The sequence below is a fragment of the Crocuta crocuta genome, unplaced genomic scaffold (genome assembly GCF_008692635.1).
Source record: "Crocuta crocuta isolate KB4526 unplaced genomic scaffold, BGI_CrCroc_1.0 scaffold44, whole genome shotgun sequence".
In the NCBI taxonomy this organism is placed as follows: domain Eukaryota; kingdom Metazoa; phylum Chordata; class Mammalia; order Carnivora; family Hyaenidae; genus Crocuta; species Crocuta crocuta.
In genome coordinates, this window is record NW_027530179.1 from 4608652 (window position 1) to 4619172 (window position 10521).

A 10521-nucleotide genomic window follows, 5' to 3' on the forward strand; every position below is an offset into this window, starting at 1 on the left:
TAGTGAAAGGACCCAGGGAAGAAACACAGGGTTCTTGAGGGGCTGTTGGTGCCAAGGAAGGATCGCCACAGGGCTCTCAGCTGGGGTACAACAGGGATGTCAAGAAAGACTCAAAGATGGGGTGCCTGGCTGGCTCACTCAGTTGAATGTCCGATTCTTGATTTTGGCTCAGGGCACGATCCCAGGTCGTGGGATGGAGCCCCGCATCAGGCTCCATGCTGAGCATGAAGCCTGCTTGGGATTCTTTCTCTCTCTTTCAAATAAAAATACAAAAAGAAAAAGGGGGGAAAAAAGGACTGAGGGAGAAAAGAGTAAGGGTGCAGGCTTATTTCAGCCTCTCTGCCAAAGGGCATTGCAAAGATGGGAGAATACTCAGGGAAGCCTGCTTTTGAATTAGACAGGAAAGGGAGACCTTGTTTTCTATCAACCTCAGCTACACACTCTGGTTTGACCTGCGCCCCTGGAGTGTATGGACTCTAGTTCTCCATGTAATGATATACTTAACTATCCTATTAGGACTTCAGAGCTCATCAAATAGTCTTAAAAATGTGCTAAGAGCCCTTAATGAGGTCTGAAGCCTTCAATTAAATTAAACTGAGAAACAAAAGCCCTGACGAGATGCCAATTTGTAGCTATCTGCTGGACAGGGATTAGTGAACAGTTTGGGCTGTAGCCAGGGTCGGTAGCTAGGGTGTGTGTGTGTGTGTGTGTGTGTGTGTGTGTGTGTGTAGTTTGGGTTGTAGCCAGGGTTGGTAGGTAGGGTGTGTGTGTGTGTGTGTGTGTGTGTATAGTTTGGGCTGTAGCCAGGGTCGGTAGCTAGGGTGTGTGGGTGTGTGTGTGGGGTGTGTGTGTATAGTGTGTGTAGTTTGGGCTGTAGCCAGGGTTGGTAGGTAGGGTGTGTGTGTGTCTGTCCCCACAGTAGCCAGAGTTCTGGCCCCACTTCCAGTCAAGAAGAGTAATATTTAAGAAGGGACTCTATGCAGAGNAAAAGGGGAGGGCCCAGTCTTAACGTAAGGACACACAGGCCCCTTGTTCGCCAGGAAGACTTAGCTTTGATGTCAGGGCAGAGTGCCAGGTAGGGGAGAACGCTTGGGCTGCGGCCTCTTGCCTGCAGGTGTGGGAAGGCAGTCAGAGGAGGGGATGTTAGTCAAGGGAGGAGAGCTGACCAGTTTTGCAGGTTCATTCCTGAGGCTGAGGTTGGTAAGGACAGGTGGAAAAGATGGCAGTGAAGATGAAAAAAAAAAAAAAAAGGTGACGCACTGGCTCTACCCCATCCTATGAAAAAAGGAATTAAGCAGCAAAGAAAAATGGTCTTTCTCAGTCTCAGCCATCAGCCTGGACATCCCAGCTCCAGACTTGTCCCTTCTCTGTGGCCCCAGCAGGGGGCACTGTAGCCTCTCTGAGGCTAAGAGGACTAACTGCTCCCCCCCACCTTTGGACCCGTGCCCAGCCCAGCGCTGGCTGCCAAGGCTCAGCTGGGTCATGCTCATCCCCCAGATTCACGCTGCCATCCTGCTGCCCTCTCTAGGGCATGAAGCTGTGGTTGGAGGACACAGGGAGCCATGGAGAAAAAAAAAAAAAGTTTTATTTAATCAGAGAGCCTCTGAAGGCACCTGGTTTCTGTTGAATATAAAAAAAGGCATAAAATGGCAACTGTACAGGGTGCATGATGGGTAACAACAAGGCAGGGGGAGGAGGGGAGGGACATGGAGATGTGAAGGGAGGAGGCACATGGGAGAATGGGGATGGAAATATCAGCTTGGACTTTAGAACAGACAGTCCTGCCCCCTAGCCACCCCTGGTATACGCAGATGAACAGATGCTCGCTCGCTTGTGCGCGCGCTCTCTCTCTCTCTCTCTCTCTCTCTTTCTCTCTGAGCCTAGGAGCCTCTGCTGCCCTGCTCAAGCAAGGATCAGTCAGAGCCAAGGTGGGGGGGGGCGGTACAGATGCAGAGACTGCATCCCCTTCCTTGATTCTGACCCTCAGGCTCATAATGTCCCCACTGTCCATTCACAGAGGCTCCCTCCTCAGGGGCTGGACAGCCAGGCCCAGAACAGGCCGTGAGAAAGAAGAAGCTGGCTAGCTAGAAGAGAAAACCTCCATACCCCTGCCCGTCCCTGAAGGAGAAGAAAGGGGCCAGGAGCAGGTGGCCACTGCAGTCCTTCTATCCATCCGTGGTCACACAATTGACCGGCACAGGAAGGAGAAGACAGCCCCCAGCGCCAGGCCCAGAGACAGAAAGAAGGCCATGATGGCTCCGGCTGTCTCTGCCTCGGCCGGCTTCACTTTCCTAGAGCCAGGAGAGTAAGGCTTCCTTAGAACAGCACCTGCCCCAGCCCCACCTGGAGCATTCGGGGTGGGGAGACTTGCCCGAGCACACACTTCTGCTGACAAGCATCCTGCTTTCCCACCCCCAATCTGGCTTTTCCCTCTGGGTGGACTGTGTACTGGGGGCTTCTCCCACATCTCCACTCAGGTACCCCAGGTGCCCCACTGCCCCTCTACCCCCCACTGCCCCTTCACCTACGTGCCTCACATGCCCCTCCAGGATCAGGGAGTCTCCTGTTGCCCTCCCTCCCTCCACTGAGCATCTACCGCTGCAGCTCTAGACCCTGCCTGATGCCACCAAGGTCCCCACTCACTTGGGCCCGAAGCACATGCAGAGACTGGCGAGGTAGCCGTTGGAGAAGGCGAAGGCGGCCATGAACAGGATGAACCAGGCGTCGTGCTTGAAGACCACAGCCAGGTACTGGCGGGGCTGGACGTTGCAGAGCAGCAGCAGGGGCACAAACAGTATCCGGGCCAGTACCAGGCTCGGCAGCCAGTGGCTGTCCTTCCCGGGCTGTGGAGGAGCGGTGGCGCCTCAGCCCGGGCCGGCCCACGGCCTCCGCCGCGGGGCCCCTTGGGATCTGGACTGAATCTGGTTACCCTTGGGGCAGAGCGATTGGGAGGGGGCACAGCTGGGCCTTCTGGAGTGCTGGACGTGTTCTGTGTGTTGACCTGTAGGGGTATGTGCATGTTTATGTGTGTGTGTGTGTGTGTGTGTGTGTGTATGTATTCATTAAGCTGAGTGCTTAAGACGTAAGCATTTATGCGTAGTGTCTTCGTTTAAAAAAAATAATAAAGCATGGTCTCCTGACCACCACACTATCTTGGTTCCCTTTCTGGGTCTCAGGCTGAGGTCTTCCCTCTCACAGGGGCAGGGTGCCCCTTCTACCACTTACCCACGTAAATACAGCCGTGAGGCTCCGGCCCAGCCAGTCAAAGACGTTGAAAGTCAAGAAACAAGACACGGGAATGAAGTAGGCTCCTGGAAGCGGAAAAGGAAATGCAGGGAAGGTTATTAGGTCCAGAGGGCCAGATTTAGCAACTGAGCCCTCTGGGGCTCAGTTTCCCCAGCTCTAAAACAGAGATGCTTCCAGCCTGGGGAAGGGCCAATGGGCCTGGAGAGTCTAGCCGCAGGGGACGGCAGCCTAGGATCCCCCTCCCCTCCCCCCATCCTGCTTTAAGCCCTGTCGGTCCCCATCCTGGGAAGCCATGGTGTCCTCACCCCAGGCACTGCTGCCGGCAATGCTGGACTGGACCTCAGCAGTCACAGCGGGAAACATCCCAATGGTGACCGTGAAGATGAAGCAGACGGAGAGAGCCGGGACTAGGATCTGGAGGAAAGGGACCCAGGACCGTGTCTTCACGGCGTTGTGTGTTAAAGGAGCCCGAATCCCCACCCCCTCTCTCTCTCTCACACACACACACACTCACGCACACGCACACGCATCCAGGAGAGTGGCCAGTCTCAGGTGGGAAAGGGAGTGGATGGACAGTGCGCAGGTCAGGCGGGGCAAACAGAGGAGAGAAGGAGGGCAAGGGGCAGAGGGCAGAACGCCCATGCCCCACATACGTTTCTGAGGATGGCTCGGATCGAGTGGCCTTGGTTGGTGGACTCAGAGCTGGGGGCTGAGATTCTGGACTCCTCTTTGTTTGCTTTTGGGTCCTCTCCTGGGGGGTGACAGGTTTTAGAAGCATCAAGTTGTAGGTGGGACAGAACAGGAGATGACACAAAAGGGCAGGGGTTAGCTGGGGGTGGACGCTCCTTACCCAGGGCACAGCCACACCCCACCACCTGGCCCAGACCTTCTGTTAAGCCCACAGCACGGGTCCGGGGGTCCTGGCCTCCCCCAGGAGCCTCAGCTCAAGTTACAAGAAACTGAAATTGCTTCCCATTGCCCTCGGACATTCAAGGCCATCCAGAATCTTTTTTCCACTTTATTTTTCCCAGTTTTTACTTCCCATTGTGCCCCTCATCCCAGCCCTGGTCCGTCTGGCCTCTGGCTTGTTGCTGCCAGCAGACACAGCATACTCATTCTCGCCCTCTGTGTCCATGCCACTCCCTGCCGGGCAGGCCACCCTCCACCCCAGCTTCTGTGGGCCATTCTGACCTTTACTAATGAGATCCAACTTGGTCTCCTGCTCTCCGGGCCCTTCAAGCTTGAGCTGTTGGTAGTAGCGGTAGAATTCCTACCAAGAGAGGGGGGCAGAGGAGGCGGGTTCAGGGGTGAAAGCTCCAGAATTCGCACCTCCCCCAGGTTTGGGTCTCAGAACACCACTGGTCTGGAGCCCTGGAGCTCCCACCCCAGACCCCAAATCTGGCTTTCTCCAGGTGCTTACCAGTCGGGGCAGGCCCAGGTAACAGATGATGGCCAAAATGATAACCACACAGGCTGTGATAAAATAGCCAAAGGCACTTTCTGACAGCTCAGAGCCACCTGGGTGGGGGGTGTGCAGAGATCAGAGACCAGCCCCCCCCACCCCATCCCTTTCCCCTGGGAACTAGGCCAACAGGCAGAGGGTAGGCAAGACTTACTGGCGATGGCGCAGATCATGGCCACTGAGGCAAAGAAGCCGGCCAGGCCCTGGCCACTCATGATGGGGGCAGTGTAGCTGGTGGGCAGGAGGCCAGCCAGACCAAAGAGGCTGCCCTGCAGGATGGCACCAAATGCTGGGGGCACAAGGTGGGCATCAGCAGGGGAGGGGCAGCAGGCTGGGACTTGCTTCCGCTGGAGGCAGCTGGGGGCCCGGAGGAACACAGGTCCCAGTGGGTCTCGACCCCAAACGGCCCTCTCTGCCCCCTACTCCCAGCCCTGGTCCGTGGCTGCTCGGGCCTCTTGAATCGTTGACTACCCATGGCATCCATTTCCTCCACCAGGAGGAATGGGCTCCTTTCTGGCTGACTGTGGTTCTGAAAGACGGGTGGGGGGGATCCAGGAAGGTCTCTGCCCCAGGCCTGCTCCCAGCCCTGCTTACAGTTAATGAGCATGATCTTGACCATGGTGATGACGAAGAAGGGCACAGCATCCAGATGCACCTTTACCAAGATAGCAGTGACCAGGAACACCAACAGGATGGCTATCAGGCTGCCCAGGATCCGAACAGACTGGGGGATCCTAGGCCGAGGCAGCAGGGAGAGGAGCGGTGAGGCTGGGGGCTCAGCCCACAGAGAAGAGGAGGCAGCAAAGGGTCAGGCCAGGGGCCTGGACACTCACCTCTGATGCAGGAAAGAGTTAAGGCAGGTGAAAAACAGCAGGGGCAGCATGGCACATAAGGTCATGACATTGTTGAAGAGAGCACTGAGATAATTCCGCTCTGGGGAGGGTTCTGTGGGGGTGGCTGAGGGCTGGATGTCCTTGCTGGTTTCAGCAGCGACCAAGGACATATTCTGGGTCTCGTCCAGGCGGTTTGTGAAATACTGTGTTGGTTGCAGAGAGAAGGGGTGAGACTTCTCTCCCAGGGCCCCCAAGTACAGATCCAGGCCCTACATGACTAGTGGATGTGCCCCCCCCCCTCGCCACAGAGCCCAGTCCCCCCCAATCTCACCCTAGTGGCTGTCATGAAAAAATTCCACGGGAGCAGCGTCCCCAGACCCAGCATGAAGAAGATAAGCCAGACGGCTTTGTACCTGAGGATGCGAGAGGAGAGAGGGGCCCAGTGACCCACTATCCCACCCTCCTTCCCAGATCAAACCTAAGAGCTTCTCCCTCCCCAACCTTCAGTCTCTCCAGCTGTCCCCGGGCACAGACCTCTGCGCCCATGTGTGCGAGTCCACCTATGGGACTGTGTGGAAGGGGAAGTGTCCTAGGATAGGGAAAAGGGCACAGACAAGTCCACAGGGAGAGTGGAATCAGGGACACAGGACTGAAAGGCATGGCCAACAGGACCTTGGTTCTCAGCCCCAAAGACTCGGGGGACCCTGCAGGCTTGGGAACCAGTGTGACCCACACATCCGGAGGTGGTTTTGGAAATCCTGCTAAAGGCTGGGGTGGGCGGGTGCAGGAGAAAGCAAACAGCAAGTTTCTTCCACCCCCACTGGGCAGGCTGGAAGTGATTATGCTGTCTGGGTAGGGACTGTGTGGCTCCCCAAAGAGGATTCTGAGGTCAAGAAACTCCCAGACCATTCTGGACCTAGTGGGACAGGAGGGCGGGGTGCCTTGGGGTGGCTGGGAAGCGAGGAAGCTGTTGTTTTCCCTGGCCCGGACAAAACTAGCTTTGTAGGTCATACCACATAGCGGAGGCCAAGAGGTACCGGGCCGCTGGACGCCTCCAAGAGTAAATAAGCGCCGTCCCAGCTTCGGCCAGGGCATTGCCCACACTCCAGGGCCCGTTTGGGATGGCCAGCCTCTCCCCAGGGCAGCCCTGGACCCTCCTCACATGGTTTCCAGATGCCTGTCACACCCTCTCCACAGCTAACGCCTGCCGTCTTCACAGAGATGGCAGGGACAAAACCCCAGGCAGGGAAGAAACAGATCTGGCTAGAGTGCAGGGCCCGACCTGCCACAGGAAAGGCCTGGGTAAGTGCCCCAAGTGGGGAGGCCTGAGCCACTGCAACTGCAGCAACCCCAGTCCAGACCGTGAAGAACACAGCTGAGGGCTTGATTCAGAGGTCCCGAATGAAGGGAGAAGCTCCCAGTCACAGCTGCCTGGAATAGATGGTCAGAGCGGGGCTCAGGGAGGGCGCCAATATGCGGAGATGGCAGAGGGGCTCGCAGAACTGCTACTGATGGTGAGCCTCACAGGATGGGCAGCCTGGGAACGGAGGAGACTGGGAGGGAACCAGCCTGGGGCCCGTACTTACTGTGTCTCCTTAAATTCCCTCCCTTCCAAATAACCCCCACCCCAATTTTACAGGTGGGAACAGTCCCAGAGAGATTTAGCTAAGTACCCGAGGTCCCACAGCCAGAAGTGGCCTAGTGCTGTGGCCTCTGGCACACGAGGGAGACCGGATGGGCAGCAGAGAGGGGATGGAGTCGGGGGGCCTGGACTGAAGGAGTTCTGTACCACAGGCATGGCTCCGTCAACTTTCTTGGATCCTAGACTCCTTGGAGGGCTTAAACCACGCTACAGCCTCTCCCCCCACCAAACACATATGCACCATGACTGTTGGGGGTCTAACTTAGAGGAGCTTCTTAGGCTCCAGAGGTGGGGAAATGAGAGGAAGGTCAGCTCAAGGACCAGGGTGGGTCAGGGTCATCTGAGGCAGAGGCCAGGCCCGAGGGAGAGGGCAGTTCTGCCAGATGTGCTCTGGAATGAGGGGTGCCGCCAATTATTTCCCCAGAGTGACGGCAGGAGGAGCTGGAAGCTGCTGGCTGGCTGGAGAGCAACAGTGGAAACACTGAGAGGCCAGGGAGGGGCCGCCGCCCCCCCCATCCTGGCCCTCCCCACAGACACCCCGGCCAGGACAGAAACGGCCCCCACCCCTCATGCAGACCTGACTCATAGCTACTTTGCTGGAAGGCCAGTCAGCAGTGGAAACCCCAAATTCCAAAGGACACCACACCCAGCGCCCCTGGAGACCCACTTCCGCTCCCCTGGATCCCCAGCCCAGGTCCCCCAGTACCTGTCCTGAGGCTCGTGACTGGTTGTCATGGCGACGGCCATGGCGATGGCGTTCTCACTTTGGCCTGGCTGATAGCTCCCTCTCTCTGGCGCTTGCTGGGGGCAGAGGCAGTGTGAGGCCATGTCTTGGCCCTCCTTCCCCATAGGCCTCTTTAGGCTCGTGGGGTAGGTGGCAGGCAAGGGCTCACAGAGCAGGCGAGCTGAGGAGTCCCAGAGGACCCCCCTCCTGGCCCTGCCTCCCCGAAGACGGCTCAGCCTGACCCCTCTGCCCAGTCCTGTCGGGCCCCCTGCCTGCTCGGGCTCTACCTGGCTCCCGGCCTGGCCACCGCTCTATTTTTATCCAGCAGCTGAAGCAGTTTGCAAGCTAGGAAACGGGAGAGTGGCGAGCAGGAGAGGAGGAGGAGGAAGTATGAGGGAGAGGGAGGGAGAGACTGGCAAAGATCTTAGGCAGGGAAGAGGATGAGAGCAGCCAGGGACAGCGACAACAACGATAATGGAAGGAGGGACAGGAGGAGGGAAGCAGGAGTCGAAGCAAAGAGGGGGAGGGGAGGGGAGGAGGGAGGGCGCAAAACAAACAGATATGCAGCAGCCTCAAACAGCAAGAGCCACAGNTGGTAGCACTTGAACCTTTCTTTCCAGCCACTGCCCAGGGGCTTCCTAGTTCCTGGCCAGTTTTCTAGGAAAATACTTCACCATGCATGTGGGGACACGGCCCATCCCACAACCACGCCGGCCCAGTCCTGGCCCCAGGGCCACCCCCTCCCCCCTCGGTTCCTCTCTGACGCACTCCCAAGGCCCCTGTCCTCTTCCCCTTTCAGAGAGCAAACTTGAAAGGAAGACTAGGAGGAGCCGGGGCACAGGCCTGACTGACCGTGTTGTCCCCAAAGCTACAGGCCCACCCCGTCAGAACTCCCCCTCCCGCTTCCCGCTCTCATGCAGGGCAGGCGCCCTGGCACCAGATCAGGCGGCTTTCCCTTTGGATGGCACGCACGGAAAGCCAGGCAGGCGTGTGCTGGCGCATCCCCCACGCGCGGGCCCAGCTCTGGAGCCAGGTCTGCTGTTTGGGGCGAGGGCCCGGGCCTGGGCTAGGGATAGGGTGGGCACTCACCGGATGCCCAGACTTGCCAGCAGAAGGGTCAGAGCAGAAGGGGTCTGGGCAGTCCCGGCGAAGCGGTCCTAGCTCAGGCTCCGGCCGCAGGCCTTGTCCATGGGCGCCCCCTGGGTGAGGGTCCAGAATGAAGAAAGTGGCACAGGGCATATGGGGAGAGAACCCCCCAGGCCTTGCCGTGGGAGTAACAGGCCCCATTTTGAGAAGCCCCTCTCTCTCTCTCTCTCTCTCTCTCTCACACACACACACAAACACACCCACACACCCAGAAGATTAAAACTGCCCCTGTAGCTAGCTTGGGAGATAAGAGACCCAGCAGTCCAAGTAGGGGAGCTGGTGGCCGGCAACTCCCGGGTGCAGCCCATTCCCAGCCGGAGACAGACAGACACCGACAACCAGTTACTTCCAGGGACCCTGAGATCTTCCAACGGGCTCCTCCATCCCTCTTGTTATTCCTCTCAACCCTTCCCTCCGTGGGTGAACTGCAGACTCTGCCAAGGCCTCCCTCAGCGCCCCAGTGCACACCTGGGTTGTAGACCAGAGACAGGAGGGGCAGAACCACACACCTCCCAGAAGGGGGCAGAGGTCCTCTCTTATTCATCTTTTCAGCAAATGTTTACCGAGGACCTCTGCACGCTCGCCAGGCACTGTTCTAGGCACTGAGGACAGCACTGTTCATGTTTCCAAGAGGGATGGGGCTGCGAGGGCTCCTCTCTGGAGGGTGGGCAGAGAAGGCTCAGGACTCAGATTTTCTATTAGGTAGTGGGGAGGGGAACCCCTACCTTCACACCTGAGCGAGCCCCATGCTCCGCCCCCCACCCCCACAGGTAAGATTCCTGGCCCTAAAGAACTGGTATAGTTTCAACCTAGATGGGAGGTGGGGTGGGGTGAATAGGGTATCTCCCCTTTCTTAGCAAAATCTGCCTTGGGCTCCGAAAAGTATTCATTTCTGTCCTCTCCCCCAGCTATGCTCCCATGCTCTGTTCCAAGCAGCCCCCACCTCAGTCCTGGGCACAATTCACCTGGGGGAGGGGAGCCCTCCCCCTGCCCACGTCCTGATGCTCAGCTGGCCCTGACACTCAGCTGGCCGCTGGCCGGCCCAGGTGTTTTGTTCTTGCCTGTCTTTGCTCAGCAGCAACCTGGGATTTGACACCAGCTCAGAGCATCTGGTGTCCCTCAAGCCATGCCCTGGCCTGCAGGGATGGGACTCGGAAAGTAGCCACCAAACTGAGCACCTCCCCTACTTTTATATCTACCTCCTCACCACCAGCGCCTCTCACGCACCCAAGCTTCTAGACACATTTTTGCAGTAGCAGCAAATTCTCTACTTCCATGGGATTGTATAGGGCACCAGCCACTACCTGCCCTCACAACCACTCATAAGCTAGCACTAAACTGTCTCCACTGAACAGATGGGAGAGGCTGAGGTTCAGGGTGGTTGATTCACTTGCCTAAGGTCACAGAGCTGGTGATGGGTGAGCTGGAATTCAAAGTCAACAGGCAGCTTATTCTAGCCTCCCTCTGG

The 10521-nt window shown here is 57.7% G+C and overlaps 1 protein-coding gene across 2 annotated transcripts; it reads right to left on the minus strand.

Moving 5' to 3' along the window:
- Window positions 1-1567: 1567 nt before the first annotated feature.
- SLC29A1 (solute carrier family 29 member 1 (Augustine blood group)) lies at window positions 1568-9106 on the minus strand. 2 transcript variants are annotated; one of them, XM_077764878.1, is made up of 13 exons: window positions 8997-9106; window positions 7890-7984; window positions 5873-5954; window positions 5542-5744; window positions 5303-5442; window positions 4863-4997; window positions 4667-4764; window positions 4438-4516; window positions 3900-3997; window positions 3552-3660; window positions 3226-3311; window positions 2644-2843; window positions 1568-2291 (listed from the first exon to the last, which is right to left on the minus strand). In XM_077764878.1, exons 2-13 carry the CDS (start codon window positions 7928-7930, stop codon window positions 2180-2182), a joined length of 1383 nt encoding a protein of 460 aa, XP_077621004.1. In that variant the 5' UTR covers window positions 7931-7984; window positions 8997-9106; the 3' UTR covers window positions 1568-2179. The 2 variants fall into 2 exon arrangements, with proteins under 2 accessions (XP_077621004.1, XP_077621005.1); XM_077764879.1 differs by lacking the exon at window positions 8997-9106 and adding an exon at window positions 8195-8344.
- Between the last annotated feature and the right edge of the window lie 1415 nt (window positions 9107-10521).